Below are 20,788 nucleotides of genomic sequence, written 5' to 3' on the forward strand. Positions count from 1 at the left end.
ATAATAAAGGAGTTCGGTTTAGATGCTTATTGCCAGAAGGAATGTTGATCTTCTGGGAGGGAAACAGAATTAGAATTAACAGTTGTGGAGGCAGAGGCCTTCATTAAAAAACATAGTGCCCTCCTAGAAGACGAAAATATAAGAGGTAGTGAAAAAGGTGACAATACACAAGATATGAAGGAGGGAGGGGCTGCAGCTCCGCCTGAAGTCAGAAGGGAGGGAGCAATATCGAAAAGACTCAGGTCACAAAAATAAATGTATTTGAAATCATTGTAATTGTTGATATATAGAAGGTGGCAAAAGAGATGATTGAACACATGGTTGATACAATGTATAACAAGACACTGTTTCTGCTTATCTTTTATCTTTTGTTTTTTCTTTTCTGTAAAAGTTGTGAGATTTGGAGGGATTTCTACCTCTAGCACGATGGAGCTGCCAAAAGTTTTGTATATCCACTTACCCTTTCCCATAAATGTTTAAAAATCAATAGAATTCTTTTTAAAAAAATTTAGACTGATCGTGTATATTATGGGATTCTGTTAGTTTTATTTATATTTTTATTTAATATTATTGTAAGCACCTAGGGTTATATTAAAAAAGATAGGAAGTCATATAAGTTTCCTAAATAAATAAATAAATATTGGTCTTGTTTAATTGTACTTTTTCAAATGGACTTTTGTAAATATACAGTAGCTAGACTTTTTTTGTAGTTTTATAGACTTTTACAGGAACCGGATTTGGATCCAGATGTCAGACATACTTCTGATTCCTTTTTGCAGAATCTGGTCATTATAAATGTACAAAAAGTTAAATCAATTATGTCAATTGTAAATATATTTCTATTTAGCTGTGGTCATTTTATCACATTATTTAATTTTTTCCTTGAAAATTATACACCACAGAAATATACATGATCATTCATGCATATTTACTTGGAATGAAGAATAAATACTACTTTTAATTACCACAGAGAATATCAAATGTATATTACCACATGCTGATATCAAATTCTCATAGATTTATAACATCTTATTTTAGTATTATTAACCACAGAGACGGCAACACATTTACATAAACATTTACCAACATACAACTTTTAAAATACATTATAATTTTCTATAATGGCTTTGTTATATGAGACATTAATAGTTTAGTAGTTAATCATTAAGATAAAGGCAATTTATCAGCCAGTCAATCATAAAAAAATAAAAGGATCTTGTTGAATCGCAACCAATATTTAGAATTTTAGATTACTGCCATTTCCCCAATGAAAACATGAAACAGATTAGCTGATGATTATACTATTTCAGTTTGACTGGGTAAGGCTAAATGATAGGACTGAAGTCCCTACCAGTGAAATCCCCCCAAGTGCAGAAGTATTAAGATGAAATAATATATATATTCTACTCACTGGGTGGTCTGTTTGCTGCCAAGTTTTTGAAGTGGCTGCCTTTTATCACTTCTGCTGCTAGTCTTCCAGTTGTGGCATTATAAAGCAATCCGATGAGGATTTCGGGAGCTGAGCCATGTGCCAAAGATTGACAAGAGGAAATACTTTCGCTGCAGGATGCCTCTGACATGCTCATTTGGGACTCACAGCCCTAAAAGCAAAAGCAGCGTTTGCAATCATTTTAAGTTATCACAATAGTGAGAAATCTGCTCCTAGTATTAATTTCCAGAATTTTTCATTCCTAATGGTGCATAACGTAATGGAAAGACATGAATAAATGAATAGGGGGATGCTATAAGCCATATTTATAGCATTAAATGCAAACTAAATCTCCACTGCTTGGCACACCTTATATGCCCAAGAAAGGTGTATCACAAAGACTTACAGAATTATTGGCAAATGCTAAGCACAGTTTTGAGTAGAAATGAGCTTATCTGCTTGTTTGTTTCTTTACTGGTGTTAAAGATATATAATCATAATAGATTCTGAGTGGTGGCATACAAATCAAATATAGTAATCAGATTAAAAATAAATAAAATATGTAAAATATATAAATGAAAATATTCAGGTATCATCAACAGACTTTGCATACAAGCGTTTCCCTTTAGGGGAACCAAAATAACGTATTAAGTCACAAAGACACTTTATAAGAAAAAATAGGTCAGAAAGCAGGAATCCACAGCATCATGACATCGGATATCTGCTCATTTGTACACATACAACAGCATATCAAATTAAATAATATAGTTTGTTAGACAGTTTTTTCACAAACAAGAGAAGCCCTGATTTTTGTTTGCTTGGTTTTTGTTTAATTAACAGCAATCATTCAAATATGCAAAATTTTAGCATTTTCTATATCTTTCTGCTTATGCCCAAAAAAAAAAATAACAACCCATGTGTCTGCTACTGATACTACATAGCTGACAAAGTCAAGTTGAGCTGAGTCAAATCTTTTTCAATCCTAATTCATCTTCTAGTAACTAGATTTTTTAAACTCTCCTATATATATGCTGCAGTCACATGATCTTCATTTTCAATGTCTGTGACAGTTTCCCAATCACTCTCACAATCCTTGCTTCCCTGTTAGGAAGGGAAGGGGGAACAGGAGAAGAGGGGAAGGAAGTGAAGGAGAAGGGAGGAAGGGACAGATAGAGAGAAATAAACTCCCATGGAACCCCTTGATCTATGTCACACCCCAAGCACTTTTCTTGACCCATGTGACACCCCCATGCACTTTTCCTGACCTATGCCACTTCCATGGGCCCTCCCCAATCTATATGGCACATCTCTAACTTCTCTTGGGTCCTCTTGTACCCTTCTCAACCTGCATTGCACCTGTATGCCTTGCCCAATCCGCACATCATCTCTTGTGCGCACCCACACCTTCTTCTTGCACGGCAACTCTCTCACAAACGCATATCCTTTGCTCCTGCCCTATCTAGTAGCAGCCACTTACCTGCCTGCTGGCCTTAGCCTTGGACTTCCCCACTGGTTTTCTCCTTAAAAACTTCTGACAAGCAAAGTAAATAGGGAAGCTGGCAGGAATTCTAGGGAGGGAGGGAAGAAAAATAATGACAGAATATCAAGAAGGAAGGGAGGGAGGGAAAGAAGAAGGAAGGAAAGGAGAGGAGAAGAGGAAAGGAAGGAAAGAAGGCAGAGGAGAAAGAAAGGAGGGAGGGAAGGAGAAAGGAACTTGAGGAAGGAAGAAATGGAGAGAAGATAAAAAGGAGATAAGGATAGAAAGGAAGGAGGGAGGGAGATTTTTGAAACTCCCTGCCAACTTCCCACAAGGAAAGTTAATGGGAAAGCCAGCAGGAATTTGGAAGTTGCCCCCACTCCCACTGCTTTTTCCCCCCTGCCTGCAGTCATTCTGTTTCTGTTTAGGTAAATAAATGGCTTTGAAAAATATCCTAATGGGACAAAAGTTACCTAATCCAATTTATAATCCAGGGTTTTCCTGGTAATCTCCAAAGCAAGTTCTAACCAGATCCAACACCATTTTGCTACCCTACCCTCCCACCCTCCCCCAAGATCAAACATGTATGCCAACGTGATGCCTCTGGTTATGAGACGCAGTGCTTCTAGCTGTTGTTAAATTCATAAAAGAAATCAGAGAGGACCATTAATGGGTCCCTCTGTACAGCTCCTTTATATCAACATCTGCCTTCTTGAAGTTCTGTTCCAGCTGATTTTAGCGGTGTGTTTGACTCAACAGTAAAGGCCCTTAAGACCATGCTATCTGTTTTTCTCAGGCTTCCAACCACAAGATTAAAGCGCACATGGCATAGGCATCTCTTTAGATATTCCCTTGACTATCAGGAAACAATGAAATTCTTATATACAAACCTCCCATACAAGACTACTTAAGGTAAAATAATTTTTTTTAAAGAAACACATTCTTTGAGTACAACCAGGAGACTGAAACATTTCAATATTATTATGTACAGACTTAATTTATTATTCCAGAGTCTATAAGGCTATATCAAATTTTCTTTCTGAAATCATAAGTGATATTGAAAATACATACATAGACAAATTATTCTACAGACAAAAGCATCACACGATTCATAGATTGGTTTTATTCCCAAACTTAAACTATTAATGTATGTTGACAATGAAATGACAAGCAGACTTGATATACTGTAGTAAATCAGTGTTCCAACTTTCTTAATAAACATTTGATGAGGTAGCAATAGGACCCTTGTGCTACTTTTCTCATTTGATACTTGATCTACAATACCTTTATAAGATTTCCAATAAAGCTTGCATAGTATATCATAGTGAGATAAACATTAAGAAGATAAATTATTTAATCTCTCTGGAATGTGATGTGAGAAGGCAGTGAATTACTGCTTAACTATTTTGTATATATTGATGCCTGACAGGCAGATATATATCTATCATATGTTGCAATTTTCACTTATAAGTCACAGACAACTTTCCAAATCAATGCCTGCCTACTCATGAGACACATTTTGGATCTCAAAAAGGAGACTAGAAAGATCAGGACCCAAATTATCCATTACAGAGAATGCACTCACAACTATCTGTATAGCACCATCTACACCAGGGCTGTCTAACTCAGGGCCGGCGGGCCAGATGCATCCCGCGCTGGCCATGCCCACGCCCAGTTTAGCAAAGGGGGGGAAAGCCCCAATCCATCATGTGACACTGCCGTGATGATGTGAGTTTGACACCCCTGATCTACATCTATCTGCTGCATAATGTTCTCATCAGCAGAAAAGCCTAATATGTCAACTAGGAGGAACGTTCTCATAGAAGAAAATGGGTAGATCTCTAGATCAGTGTTTCTCATTCTTGGCAACTTTAAGATATTTAAACATATTGACTGGGGAATTCTGGGAGTTGAAATCCACATATGTTGCCAAGGCTGAGAAACCTGATCTAAACAGCTCACATGTTCTTTTTGTATATAAAATGCTGAAAATAGTCAGCGTATCTCTCTAGGCTGGTCAGTGAGGAAGAAAGCAGGTCTACTGTCCCAAATACCTAACAGATGTCTTGTTTTGAGGGATCTTTCCTCAGAAGAAAATACTGTGGGCAAGAAGGCTGGCATACTGTCTATGCCAGTGGTTCTCAACCTCTGGCCCGTGGAACCCTGGGAGGCTGCAATGTCATCACAGGGAGTCCACGAAGGCTTGAAGAAATGTTATGATTTAAATCTTAAGTCTTCGTAGTCCATGACCACAAAAGGTATTTAAAGGGTGGAAAACGTGAAAACCACTGATCTATGCTACAGCAGCACAAATGGTCTGACAATGCTTCGTTTTAAGGAAGGGTCCCTACATGCAGAGAGTACTGAGAGATGGGATTATATGCAATGTGACTAAGGAAGGAGGAAGTATATATTTCAGGGGGAAGGGTTTCATGTTCTGGCATTGCAGCTGCCAATTGTTTAAAGGAACACAAACTAAGCGTTTTCTAGTCTCTTTCTACTGAAATCCAAGATTTTAGGTGGCCTCAACGCACAGCTAGGTTATAGACTTTGAATATTCACATCAAAGTGGTGGATATCTTAATTATCATAATTCAACCTATGAAACAGAGTTCAGATCAGTTCAGCTAAGGACTTGAGATAGTTCTGTGTTCCCAATTTAGAAGGACAGTGGAGGTACTAGAAATCCATTGTCCATTAGTCTTTGATAGAGCCAGTTTGGTGTAGTGATTAATACATCAGGCTAGAATGTGAAGTTAGTCCTGCCATAGGCACAAGATCAGCTAGGTAATCTTGGGCCAATCACTTTCTCTAAACCCCAGGAAGCAGGCAATGGTAAATCATTTCTGAAAAAAAATTTGACAAGAAAACTGCAGGATCTAATTCAGGCAGTCATCAGGAGTCAAAAACGGACTCAAAAAAGACACACACACACACACACACCACATACAAACAGGAGCAAAATCACTCTATCTGAACATATCAGGTGGAGACAAGCAGTCCTCAGATAATCAGGTTCTATGCCATGAAGAGCTCTATAGGTGACAACGAACACTTTAAATTGCACTTAGAAGCTGACTGGTAACCAATGCCATTTGTCAATGAGTTATGACATACAGATATAACAAGATGTGACTATTATGGATCATACTGCTACGTTTTGAACCAGCTACAACTTCTGGCTGATTTTTAAGGGCCACCCCACACAGAACATTTTGTAATAGTCAAATTGCAAAGTGACCAGGATGTAAGATACAGAAGGATCTTGACAAACTTGAACATTGGGCACTATCTAATAAAATGAAATTCAATGGTGAAAAGAGTAAGGTTCTACATTTAGGCAACAAAAACGGAATGCACAGGTACAGTATAGGTGATACCTTACTCAGTAGTAGTAACTGTGAAAGGGATCTTGGAGTCCTAGTGGACAACCATTTAAATATGAGCCAGCAGTGTGCAGCAGCTGCCAAAAAAGCCAACACAGTTCTAGGCTGCATCAACAGAGGGATAGAATCAAGATCACGTGAAGTGTTAATACCACTTTATAATGCCTTGGTAAGGCCACACTTGGAATACTGCATTCAGTTCTGGTCGCCACGATGTAAAAAAGATGTGGAGACTCTAGAAAGAGTGCAGAGAAGAGCAACAAAGATGATTAGGGGACTGGAGACTAAAACATATGAAGAACGGTTGCAGGAACTGGGTATGTTTAGCTTAAGAGAAAGAAGGACTAGGGGAGACATGATAGCATTATTCCAATATCTCAGAGGTTGCCACAAAGAAGAGGGAGTCAAACTATTCTCCAAAGCACCTGAGGGTAGAACAAGAAGCAATGGGTGGAAACTAATCAAGGAGAGAAGCAAATTAGAACTGAGGAGAAATTTCCTGACAGTGAGAACAATTAATCAGTGGAACAGCTTGCCTCCAGAAGTTGTGAATGCCCCAACACTGGAAGTCTTTAAGAAGATGTTGGATAGCTATTTGTCTGAAACGGTATAGGGTTTCCTGCCTAGGAAGGGGGTTGGACTAGAAGACCTCCAAGGTCCCTTCCAACTCTACTATTGTATTGATAAGTGACAAATTATTTGAAGATTCAGTCATTCTTCTCAAATCCTCCTAATATCGTATGTATGCCCAATGGCATGTCTATTTTGTGCTAACACCCGCCCTGCATTTTGAACTTCTTAGCTGGGCTAATTCTACATGGTTTAGCATTTGTATAACTAATCTGGATTTACTTTAGGACCATTGAAAGTAAACTTCCTCATGGAGTTCTATGGGAACTGTGCAAGTGTATATAAGGATCTTTTTTTTTATGTCAGTTCAGCACTGTGGAAAAGAGTTCAAGAACCAGGTAATTCAAAGTGTGCCATATGCTTTCTATTCTAAATGTTAATAGCAAGAACATTAAGCTCACATATCTATTGATACGGGGAATTTAACACATAGTAGAAAACTAGGCTTCACTATTTCCATGCTAATGAAAAGCAGCAATATGTTTAGAAACAGTAGTTCCCAGTTTCATTTGATTCAACGGATGTATTTTTGCGACATAACATTTCATGACTAGAAATATTTGAATAGTCCATATGAAGTATTTAATGTTAGGCCTCAAAAGCAAGTCAGAGAGAAGTGAGCACTAACAGAAATATTTAGTCTATTGCATGCTTTCAGATATTCATAGATAGATAGATATGTGGCCACAGATAGATCAATTTCTTTTTCCTTTGAGTGATAGTTCAGAAAATGAGCTGACCACCACTCAACCGCTGAGCACTTCACAATTAGGATTATTTGGGCCTATAGTCCACTGGTCAGATTCACTCATTGCTCTGCTATTGAAAAAGCTTTCCTCACAAAGTGCTATCTAAATGAATATTGTAATCTTGTGTGGGGTCTTTAGGGGGAAATGGGTACCACCCCAGAGCAAGGGTTAGGGAACAAAGAGGGAGAAAAGAAAAATATCACTGTCTCCTTTAAAGGCTGCTAACGCCATTCCCCTCTACTATGAGATCAAACTACTCTTCCTTGTCATTGCTGAATTGTTTCCTTATATCTCAATTCTTTGTCCAAGGATGCCTTTGGGACTAAATGAACCAGAGAAGAAAGAAAAGTCCCTCTTTTCTAGATGGCAGACCTAAGACTGAATTGTAACAGGCTATCTCCATATAATGCAGAAGACTTAGCCCTGCGGAAACTGGAACTTAATTAGAAAATAAATGACTGGAAGAGGTGAACTTAACCCTTTCCTATCAGCTCCATCTTTAATTATTGAGAATAACCTCCAGCCATCCTGTCGATAGATGCTTAAACTTCATCAAAAGCCTTCTGCCAATAAAGGACACTGAGAGAGAGTCTCAGGGAGGGAGGGAGAGTAGATAGGGGGAGAGAGAGAGAAAGAGAGAGAATGAAATACAGTAGGTAGGTAGGGGGAGAGAGTGGTAGGTAGGTAGGTAGAGGGATAGAGAGAGAGAGAAATATAGTAGATAGGTAGGGGGAGAGAGAGTGTGCGTAGGTAGATAGGTAGGTAGAAGGGTAGAGAGAGAGAAATAGAAAGAGAGAGAGAGAAATTCAGGTAGGGAGAGAGAGAGTAGGTAGGTAGGTAGATGTTTCCAGATGTATTTATCCATGTGCTGGAGAAGGAAATCGCTGACAAACCTTAAGACTTTGTTTCTGCTGGCACAGCACTTGATCAATGTAATTCTCATCAGTTAAAGAGCTTTCCAAAAGGAAAAAAAAAGTTTTTGCACTCTGCAAACCTCCGAAAAACGGTCCGTTTTTCACGAAAACGAGCCTGGTTTTTTTCAAATAAAAGGCATGAATAGCCTTGGGGGTGCTTGGGTGGGGGGCGGCCAAAAAAGAGCAAAAAATGGCCCGTTTTTGTTTAAAAAAAATTGAATGCATAGCCTTTATGGAGGCTTATAGAGTGCTGCTGGAGGCTGGGTAAAAAAACGGCCCATTTTTTGCTCATTTCTGCCCTCCCCAGCCCCCAGGAGCTCTCTGAACGCCTTCATAAGGGTACACACGGCCATTTTGGTGAAGGGGGTGGGCTTCGGGAGGCATAAAATGCTGTATTCGGTGTATAAGATGCACCCAGATTTTCAGCATCTTTTTTGAAGAAAAAAGGTGTGTCTTATGCTCCGAAAAATACGGTATGTAGAAATAATAATTTCAAAATAATTCTAGGAATTATTTTTAGGAAGTTTAAAATTTAACCAAGTTCCTCTTTGAAAAAACATTTTCCTACTTTTTATGCCTTTCCCACTATTCCCACTATTAGTAACAATTTCTTTTCCTGCTGTCTCCAAATTATTAATAGCTTTTGATTTCAGTGATAGTTTTTCACTTATTCAGATAAGCCATATACAATTACTTTTGGTAGCTTAAACATTCTGCCTAGTAATACATGTACTATTCTATGTTGTACATCTTTTGGTTACATTTACAATAGTGGCCAATAAATATGTTGGATTTCAGCTAACACTTGCTTCTGCTTGAGATAGCAACCCTTGAATGATTTTTTTCTGAAAATATTCTCAATGATAGAAAGGAATAGAAAGCAATTTCTGTTCCCCAGCCTCACATTATTGCATTAAGTCATTCAATTTTTTAAAGTAGATTGCAGAGGCATGTGGAGATAAAGGAGAAGAAGCTGTCCTCATTTCCATTCTCTCAGTTAGAATCAACATCTGAATCAGAAATAGATTGTTACATATTATTATATTGTTATCAATATATTATACAATATAATAAAAAAGAACCAAAACCAATCAACAGAAAGAACCAATCAGCAGAAACAAATGATTTAATCATAGCCACTACAGTAGCATCAAATTGCTTTAAAATGTCTGGGTTTTAGCCAGGCACTATGTTTTAGCCAGGCACAAAAACAGCCATAAGATTAGCATAAGGCATACTTCTATCAAACAAATTTAGCACTTCTTGAGAGCAAGCATTACTCATAACTAGAACACAATAGGATAATAATAATACATTTTTATCAATGTGCTTTGCACAGTAGTTGGATGAGGCAAGCTAGATGGAAAAAAGAGACATCTTGTCTTATACTTGGGTCTCAAATCTTTTAAGGGCTTCCAAATCAAAATCAATACCTTGACACTGACTTGAAATGAATGTATGACCTTTCAAAGATCACTGAATTCTCATGGCATCCAACCAGCATGATCAGTGATACCAGATAATGAAAGGTGGTTTTTAAGATACCTTTCTTTGTTCTTACAACTACCCTACAGCAACACTTAGCTTCAAATTTCAAGATGTGTTTAATTATATTTACTAGTAGCACCTCTGTTCAGAATCAATTGAATGACTGAACATTTATTCAATTTGATTTAATACTTACAGAAGTGTTGTATGCTGGTTCTAGAGTCACCGGTACTGACATCTTTCCTTGAAGATTTAATTTGGTTAAGTAAAATATCTTTTCTCCTAAAATTCTTTCTCTTTTTACACGACGTATACTGTATAGTCTAAAGCGTACTGCATAATTCCCAATCATCTCAGACTCAATATGATTAAATTTAAATGTCTCTGTAAAAACAGGACAAGGACCACGCTGGATGCTGGTTTTTGCCCTCTGTTTCTTGATAGGAAGGAGAACTAGGTGTACTTGCCACAGACTTCCACTTGTCTTGCTATAATTTGGAATGTCTGTGACAGCTGTGACTGTTATCAAAAGCCTCTGTTCCTGTGAGTCATAGTCGAAAGTCACATCCAAGGTACCATATTTAGCTTCTGGTTCTGGATCAAAAGATTTAGGGAGCTGTGATGATGATCCTTGAACTGACAGATTCTAAGTGAGTGAGACAGAAAAAAAGTAAGTTTACAGTCATGCACATGTGTTCAAATATTTATATTACTACTGATACATATGAATAAAAGTAATTTTATTCATATCTATATCTATATAATATATATATATATATATATATATATATATATATATATATATATATATATATATATATATATATATATATATATATATATATATATATGAGATAAAAATATATTTGCTTGCATTATGGGAAGTTTTTATTTATTTCACATATAGAGTAATAACACAATCTATTAAGGACAATATATGCACAGCAATAAAAATATACTTTTATAGATTTCAGGAAAAGTAAAGTGGGATATTGGAAAAAAAAATATCCAAAGTCTTATTACATCTTAGAACAGAGATGGGTTTAAACCAAAGAGATGTATAAATTATAAATTATTCTTTAAGTACTTTCTACTAGAAATGCAAAAAAAAATTTTTGAGATTGAAATGTTCCACTCCCCAAATATCCAAACTGTCCCATTATCGGAATGGCTCATTCTGACCATATTAGAACAGGTCTGATTCAAAATGAATCACTCTTATATCAATATAGAGGATTTCAAGAATTTTGATAGGATCAAAATGTACCCCTTCCAACCTCAAAATTGGAATGACCTTTCCAAGGACAGAATAGAACAATTTGAGTTGTAACTCAATAACAACAAAAATGTGCACATCTCTATTAATATATCTACATATTCAGTTTATTTCACTGCCAATTGTTCACATGGGTTTTGATTTGTGGTGTACATTCTAAGTTGCTTAACTGTTGCAGGATCGAAACTCCATATCATTTGTTTGATCCTAATAAAGATATGTACTAGGGGATACAATTCTCTAAATTTCTAAATACAATACAGCATTTTTATTTTGTATTTTAAAGTTAGAATGAGGGCTTCTTGATCTTTGGTTAACTTCTAGAATTTGGATTATCATTATTTATGAAATTAATAAATATTGCAATTTTTGTGTTGACATAAAGCCTTATCTAACAGTTCTAGTTGCTGGAAGACAGGAAGATTCTACCAGTTAAGAGCTGCTATATGACATATTCTCACAGCTATTTCACTGTTAGAAACATGCATGTTGATTCGCAAAGCAGTTTCAAAACATTTTTTCCTATGAACATTCATTAATGCAAAACATCTCCTCAAAACTCTGTGCAGCCCTGATGATTGCTATGTTTTATAATCCATGGTTAGAGCAATCAATGTATTCTGATTCTGAATGACAATATTCCCCTACTATGGATTATGATTTTTTTCTCTCATGGAGCCACACAGTTATCAAAATTTCACATAGCTGCAGCATTTGTGCAGAATTGTAGCTTTTCATTAAAATGCAATAAGAAATAACGAAACACACAACTTTCAACAAAATTATACTGATTGCAATAACAACAAAATAAATATAAAACAGAAAATCGCATGACAAATTTTGGTCACATTGATTATTACATAGAAGCAAGGACCACAAAAATAGAGAATTAAAAGAAAAATTAGATAATATGATATTCACAATATAACTTTCATGTGAATAGCTTTTAAAAGTTAAAGGTGTGGTAATCTGAATTATGTGTGTATGCAGCAGGCAGGCGGGTTTTAATCATGATTTTGCATACATAAACAAAAGTGACAGATTTTATATAATGTAATGCCATTTTGATACAAATGCTGAGTCCTACAAATGCCTCTGGATAATTGTATGAATGACAACTTATCCAACTTTCCTTAATTCCTTGAGTCTCTTTACAAAATATGCATTTTAAGGAAGGAAAGGGAACTAGGCCTAATTTTAAATGAAATATTGTGTAGTTCGGGAGTATGTATGTATGCACGTATTGTAATTTTGTCTGTTTCTCTTAAGGCTGAATTTCAAAACTCAGCCTGTTATGTAAAAGTAAAAGGTAATGTTTTATCTAATTCAGCTTGAGTACTGGTGATTTTGTGGACATACCTACATAGATTTTGAGGCAACAGGGAAGTGGTTTGCCGCTGCCTTCTCACAGGATATTTTATCATTCCAGTCTAGTCTATAACCCTGGATTTTCAGGTCTCTTCTATCAGGGCAACAGTTAATACTTGTAAAGAAGTGTTAACACTTGTTTTAACAGGTATTAAGAAGGCAGGGGTCCAAATACCATATAGTCAACAAGGCTTTGTTGTATTGTTTTTGTTGCAAATTGTGATAAATATAAAATCTGGCATAAAATTAAGAGCGTTTATGTGTTTCCTATTCCAAAATGGCAAGAAAATGCACCAGGAAAAGAGGTTGAATAGTAGGGGAGCATAAAGCAGGGAAATGTAACTCTTAGCTTCAGCAGCTCTACTTATCCTACTGTATAATCTTCCAAGGCCTACACCTTAATACTGTAATATGAAGACTCTAAGCATTGCTCTTACACTGGCCTTCCTTTTGTAAACAGAAAATACCTTTGACATCTCTGTTAACCTGAGAAAAAGTGTTTAATGAGAGTTTTTAAAATTGTGTCTCAGAAAGCACATGCATAGGTCAATCACTGGATACCTGTCAATACATAATAGAAAAGAGCTTTAAAAATTCATGCTTCATTTTATGCTAAACAGTTTGGGGAACTTTTTTTTTTTACCTCTGGGCTAAGGACAGCAGTACTATCACTAGGCACATCTTCTTCATATCCTTTGTTATGGAAACTTTCTATTTCATGCCCATTACTTCCTTCACTTGGGCATTTATAAGAACATCTTGGACTGTTGCTGCACTGAGAGAATTCACATTTGCTCTCACCAACTTCAGAAGGTGTACAGGAAAGATGCGGAGAGCCACTATCATCCATATATGGTGGAGGCTGCAATTCATCAAGAGGAGGTGTTTGTCTCATTCTTTGAATACAGTCTGCTGTGAAGAAATGACAGCATAGACTTTCATTTTGTAAATAATATGACTAGAGGGTAGACATAGGATTTGTTCAGCTAGACCATATTCAAAGTGGGGTTCTGATTTAAAAAGAAACACATTGCACTTACTCCATGTAACCTGCTAAGGCCTGACAGATCCAGATAAGGATTTGTTTCCCCAATCTTCCAAAATGGTCCACCTTTGCTAATTTTCACTGCTGCTAATAGTATTGTTCAACTATATTTTGACCTTGTATATGAAATAGAAACCATTATTACATTGTGATATATTTTAACTCTGTCTTGAATAATAAGTTTGCACCTATCAATATGCATAATGCTTCTTTGACTACTATCATTTAGCCCATGTCCTGATCCTACATTCAGTCAGTTTTGATTTTGCAAAATATACTAAGGATTTTTGTCTTTGTGTTACACTTGCCAAAACCCATAACCAAATTATCATAAATGATTTTATTTATGCTACTAATTAATTACTGAAATGGATGAACTGAAACATTTTTATCCAATTAAAAACATAATTCTGCATAATAAAATACTTTAAAATTTATACTCATTGAATTGGTATTCCACCTTCTATCTCTATTTCAATAAAAGGGATGTATCTTTTAAAATAAACTGCTTGATATATTACACACAAACATGCATATCTAAAAACAAGCATGTAATTTCTTTCAAAATCAATTTCTCATGCACATCCACAAAGATATAGTTAATTTAATATTAAAGAAAACTCAAATAATCTTCCAGTAATTTATAGTTTGCAAATCAGTGTGGTGTATCATAATGTAGTTTAAAGCAGGAGAGACAGAAGATACTCTAAGAAGAAATAATCAAGATCTATATGGAGAAATCTATTTAAGAATGCAGAACATTTACCATTTTCCTACCCATTTACAAGCAAACAAAAAATAAAAAAAAATCATTAGCTAGAATTTTATTGGAGCAGGTGCCACAAAGCAAGTGTGCAATTTTGCAGCATACCTATACAGTTTTAGGCAAAGAAGATATACAGTTCTGATTTTTATTAGGTTAATGTAAATAGGCCAGTCCCTGCTTAACATCAGTCGGCAGATAATACAAGTATCTTTTCATTATCTAAGTTCTTTACCTCTGGGTGTGATCTTTACTGTTCATTTATTAATGATGGACTTTCATGACCTTGGCACTTTCTAGCTCTTTCCGCCTATTTGACTCAAGTTCTCGCAGTTTTAACTGTCATTCTAAAAGAGGGCTAAACTTTTCAAAATGGCTTCAAGCTACTCCATCATTGGCACTTTACAAATATTAGCCCTTTCTAAAATTTTCCTGTGATAATACTCCAGAAATCCATTCTCTGGAGGAAAAAAGAGTTGGAGAAACTATTAATGCTATTAGCCAATTTTGGTAGGTTGTGAACAAGTGTTTATTTATTTTATGAATCAGCTTATGTACAGCTGCCCATCTCACCAAAAGTGATTCTGGGTGAGCACAACAATCAGATAAAAACGTACATATAAAAACAACAGATACACAGTAAAAATGTACAAAATTACATTAAAAATAAATAGTATAGAAAACAAATATTTTTTTCCTGCAGGACAAAAACAATGATGTATAACTATTAGCATTAATGTTTAAACTGTAATATCCAACCTCTCTTGAGGAAGTTAAAAATGTTCAGTTCATTTTTTCTTTAATTTTGTCTTCCATATTAACTCCTTCCAAAAACAGAAGATTAATGTCAGGTATGTATATTGTATGTCTCAGTGTCCCAAAGGTCTCTCTCATCTCTTCCTATTTTTGTTCTAATATTCAATTTTTGTCAACTATTTTTTTTGTTTCATTAACATCTTGAAACTGTTTCCTCATTTTTGTAAGTCAAAACTTTTAGCTAAAGAATAGCTGCACCAAATCCTATTTTGCACATTAACTGGGAGGTTTTTTTTTCTTATTCTTTAAATTAGTACATGAAGACATGCATGTTATTTATTATCATCCTGATTCTATCAAGTTTCTTTAGCACTGTACAGCTTGATTATTTTTGCAAGTAAATGCTTTGTAATCAGGCCTATTTTCATTCTCAGTGGTATATATTCTGATACCCCTAGCCTCCTTTTTTCTGCTATTCTTTTTATGCAGCATTCTTCATGTCTATTTTTAATCTAACCTAAGTTTCAAAAGTTTAAATCCTTCAGGAGCTTCTAGCAAATGTTAAAACAATTTAAATAAAACATAAAATGAAATACATGTTTAAAAATTAAACAAAATCCTTTATTCTGAAATATTAAATGCCCACAGAGGTTTCTACTATGCTACACCAGTGTACTAAGTGTAAATGGAATTTTCATTTTTTAATATTTTGGGAGTTCATTTCACCAATAACCCTGCTCTGTATCAAGCAAATAGGATATCAATAATAAATATTTAATGAAGATATGTAACTTTTTACTTTCCCCTTTCTTTTCAAACAAAAAAAATGTATAGAAGTAAAATTGCACAAGTATATCCAGCTCAGGTTCCAGTTACAAAAGTTTTATTTATAAAATCTATTTTTCCAATAATAAATATGAAAGACAACTTATAAAGTGAGAAAATCAATGGGTTGTGAGAAGTGAAAGCAGGTAATATTGTGGTAGCTGTAACGTAATAAGGGTTAGCAAAAATAATTTTAAAATTATCCAGCAATAAGTTCCACCTAGGGTCAATGTTGGCAAGCTACAGTATTACAAGCCATATTCCACCTCAAACCTGATTTTTGAAATCTCTAAAGTTGTCCCAGCTGTGTGTGCTGTTTGGTGTGTGAAAACACCAAACATGGATAATGTGGTTTTATGCAATTTTAATTATTTAGCTGTTTAAAAAATAAGATAAATGTTAATATTCAACAAAATCATTTTAAGTGGTTAGGAATAAAAATTCAAGAAAATCCTGGCTACTGTACATAGTTGTGAGTAGTTTTACTTTTTTCCTGGAGAAACTCCAGACATGGATAACATATCTTTAGTGAATCAATAAAATATATGCAAAGGCCTACTTAGAGGAATAAAAGTCAAAATGGGGATGAGTTTAGCTATTTTTTGTTTGGAAAATCTGCTAAAATATAAAAAGAATAACAAATACCATGACAGTTTTGTTAGATACTTGTTCTAACTACAGTGGTTTCCACCAAGGTCCTCTGTTCCGGCGGGAACAGAGGTTTAATCCTATTGGTCGAAGGGTCTGACAGCTCCCTATAAAAGGGCTGCTGTCAGACTCAACCTTCGCTGGATTGTTCTCACTTGTGGTACTTAATAAAGAGCTGTTGTTACCGTTAAGCCTGTGTGTGCCTATCCATTACCCAATTTAACACGTTTCTTATTTGTTTAACCAAGGAAATTAAAATTCAGTTCTTTAAAAAGAACTTCACCCAAAGCTAGAAAATTAGTTATAAAAGGCCTGATATAATAAGTTTTTACATCGCTTATCAATTCTATAGTAGGGAGAAGAAGGAAAATAGAAGTTCGCAGAATGAATGAAAAAGGAAGAGAGAATAAAGGAATGAGGGGTGCTTGGAGCTTTCTGAGCTTGGTGGTTTTCCTGCAGATGCATCATTACCAAATTAGGTAACATTATCAGTACTACATATATTAGCATTGAGTTTGGTAATGAAACATCTGCAAGAAAATTACCAAGACCAGAGAGTACCAAGGTTCAGCAGTTCAATCCTGAGCTACAAATATTCTATCAAAAAGAGCAAGGAGAGTCATTCACATTCACTTAATACAGTAGTTTTGTTCAAACAGCAAAATAAATATTAAGTATTCTTTTAATTCACTATGTAAACAGCATTCTTCAACCTGACTATTTTTGCTTATAATTCTCATAAATTAAAATCAGCATAGTCTGTTTCCCATTATTCAGTATTAAAAAATAGAATAAGTTAATAGACCTGTCTGCATTATGTATCTCAGTGCAATTCATACAAAAACTACCTCATTAGTGAAAATATTGAAATTGATAAGTGTGTATGATGTTTGATATGAACTGAAACAGTTTAATTTCCAGTTCATTTTCTTATCCCTAAACTTTGCACTAAATGTGAAAATATTTATTCTGCACCTAGATTTTAGCACATTATTTCCCTACTTCATTCACAGATATTTAAAAACAAAATCAATTGGATCTTTCATCACCAATGCAATTAATCAATATTGGTTAATTAGCAGCAAGGAAAATCAATAACACGGGAGAAGAATGTTGGGAACATCTCCCCCAAAAAGCCTTAGCATATTAATCTACACTAAGGGTGTTATCAAAAACTTGCTCTTGTAAAATTTATTTTTTGTAAAATAATATATGGTATGTAGTTTGTCCCTTAACGCTCAATTAAACTTGCAAGAAACAATTTCATTGATAGAAAATATGTTTTGATGCCTAAATTGAAATTACTTTTTTACACAGCTTGTAAAACAAGCCATTTGAAGGTACTTGATGAGTAGCTTAAGTGCTAAGAAATCTGATAGTTACAGCTGTAAAATGCGGGAATAATGATTCTGAAACAAACAAACAAAAATATTTTATTCCACATCCATTTATAAGCTAAGTGATTTTATATTTTATTAAAATGTTCCAATGATCTCTTATGACCACTTTGATTTCTTCCATTATAATATATTGTTATATTTTGGAACTAATCTGGCAACAAAAAGACAAAAGCAAATGCATTTTCTTTCCCTTAGTGCAAGCAAAGTAGTATATTAATCTGCTCTAACAAGTTTTAAAATGTTTCCATTGCCAATTCTATGCAAATATCAAGAAAGACACAAAATTATTTAACCAAAAAGTATGAAACAATATTAGGTAAGTATTTTCTGGAGTGTCTCAAAGGCATAATGACTACTCACAATATTTTCTACTGAGTATTAAGGGAAACATTAAACTCCACCTCTTTTCTTTACATAAATTATTCAAAACTTAGGGAAGAAAAAATGCAGTTAAATGAAAGAAGATGGTAGAATGAATGAGATGGAATAAGAGAATTGCTAAAGGTATTGTTGAATGCTGTCCTCAACAAATATTATAAATATAAGTATAAGAGGCTGGAGAGATACCAGGGCCAGAAAAAGAAACTAGAAAGGATGTGGGGGGGGGAGCGGTCCCAGTGGTGGTCAGAGTACTTGGGGCTCTCACTTCTAAGCTGGGAGAGTGGCTCCTACAGATCCCAGTAACAAGGTTAGAGTTCTCTGTTCAGAAGAGTACAGTGTTACTAACAGTTAAGTTGCTACACACAACCCTAAAACTCCCAGGCCTCTGGTAGAAGACCAGAAATTGAGGAAGACATATACCACCATGGGCTGAGATTGATTATTTACACACACACAAACACACACACAAACACACACACAAATTATATGAATATTTTACCTAATCCTAACTTTCATGCTCACCAAAATAGCAGGACAATCTGTCCCCATACTTTTTCATGCAGACAATGCTACCATTATATCACAGACCCCTATAAAACTTAAAAGAGCTGTAACCAAAAAAAACCCCACCACCATCTGGTACCTAATTTCAAAACAATTCAAAATAATTTCTAATTTTTGCCATGAGAACAAAAGCTGGATAATAGAGGGGAATAGGTTCAACCAAGTCAGTATCTTCAAATGTCTTGGGGTAGTCTTCTACTCCGAATTATGAGTACACATGATTAAGCACATCTAGTACCAATGGCTATTAATAATGCATTTGTTTGTTTGTTTGTTTAAATTTATATAGTCTCTTTTGTTGCTAAAGGTGACCAATTTACTATCAACTTCATTAAAGCAAAATATTTGGCTCAAAAATTAGAAGAGGTGCAAATAGAAATTATTCCAAGAAGAACAAACTGGAGCCAGTGCAAATGAAATGTTTAAGAACTATCTCTGTTGACCCTAACAGGAAAGCCAACATCCCGATTTGATTGGAGATAAGAATGCCTTTAATTCAAAAATGAGCTTGAAGGCTGATACATTAAGTTCTTCCCAACAGGCTGGCCAGTTATAACCTGGAAATTGGTGGTAGAACAGAAGCCTACAGTATTTGGACTTTCAGCACTATTTTTAATGTGGGTTTTTTTTTGGGGGGGGGGGAAATCAGATTTAGCAAACACTCACCCAAATGAATGAATGATATGGAATACTATGCTGAATTAAATACATTGTCCCAGAATAACAGAATTTGGCTTGTTATGGGTGTATGGTAACTAGAGAACTATTTACATACTGTCACCTTCCCCCAAGCTGAGAAAAGCATTCTTTATACAGTAGTTAGATGCATCCTTTCCCCTGCATTGCTGCAAGGCAGGTATGATAAAATTTCATTATCTGAGCATTTCTGCCCAAATAGTGCTCTTGAGATAAATATATAATACAGAATAATAGACTTGGAAGAGGCCTTGGAAATCTTCTGATCCAATCCCCTTCTCAGGCAGGAGACCCGATACAATTCCAGACAAATGGCTTCCAATCTATTTTTAAAAACTTCCAGTAGAGGACCAACCACAACTTCTGGAAGCAAGCTGTTCCACTGATTAATTGTTCTCACTGTCAAATTTTCCCCCTTTAGTTCTAGGTTGAATTTCTCCTTGATCAGTTTAATCTGTTACTTCTTGTCCTGCCCTCTTCATTCAAATGGTGTTCATCCCAAATTGTATAACTAAAAGCCTGTAGAAATTCTCAGTCATCCAGCTCAAGAGGCAACTGAACTTTCTTGTTTGTTTGTTTTTCTTTGAAGATGTTTCAACAACAAGAAAAAAAACACAAGTAAGTCCAGTTGCCTCCTGAAAAAGTATCTTTGGAACAACCATGACCTGGTGACTGAGAATCTCTACAGACTTTTAGCTATACAATTTGGGATGAACAGCCTTTGAATGGTGTGGGAGTAGGAATGGATTTCCAGAGGGGGGGAAATGCAGACTACAGGAACCAGGAAAACTACTCAGGTGATCTGAGGACACAGATAAACCTCCAAGTGCTTCAACGACCCTCTAAAAGGATGCAAATGACCAGCTGTCTGCAAGGAGTATAAATCCTTCCATTCCCCACTATCCTCTCAGATCTGAAGAAACTTCTTGAATGAGAAGCAAAATGTCTTCAAAGAAAAAAAAAACCAAGGAAGTCTAGTTGACTCCTGAAAAA

General features: G+C 35.3%; 1 protein-coding gene across 4 annotated transcripts in view; it reads right to left on the bottom strand.

Moving 5' to 3' along the window:
* The window catches only part of SYT14 (synaptotagmin 14), a 97,381-nt gene that overhangs the window by 8,625 nt on the left and 67,968 nt on the right, over positions 1-20,788 (bottom strand). For 3 of the 4 annotated variants that reach the window (XM_081941125.1, XM_081941126.1, XM_081941123.1), the window contains 3 exons: positions 13,361-13,629; positions 10,270-10,719; positions 1,412-1,601 (listed from right to left, as the gene is read on the bottom strand). In XM_081941125.1, the coding sequence (XP_081797251.1) occupies positions 1,412-1,601; positions 10,270-10,719; positions 13,361-13,629 (909 nt within the window). The remainder of the gene's footprint in view (positions 1-1,411; positions 1,602-10,269; positions 10,720-13,360; positions 13,630-20,788) is intronic. The other variant, XM_081941124.1, reaches the window with a different exon arrangement.

The sequence above is a fragment of the Natrix helvetica genome, assembly GCF_964273705.1.
Source record: "Natrix helvetica genome assembly, chromosome: 2".
Classification (NCBI taxonomy): domain Eukaryota; kingdom Metazoa; phylum Chordata; class Lepidosauria; order Squamata; family Natricidae; genus Natrix; species Natrix helvetica.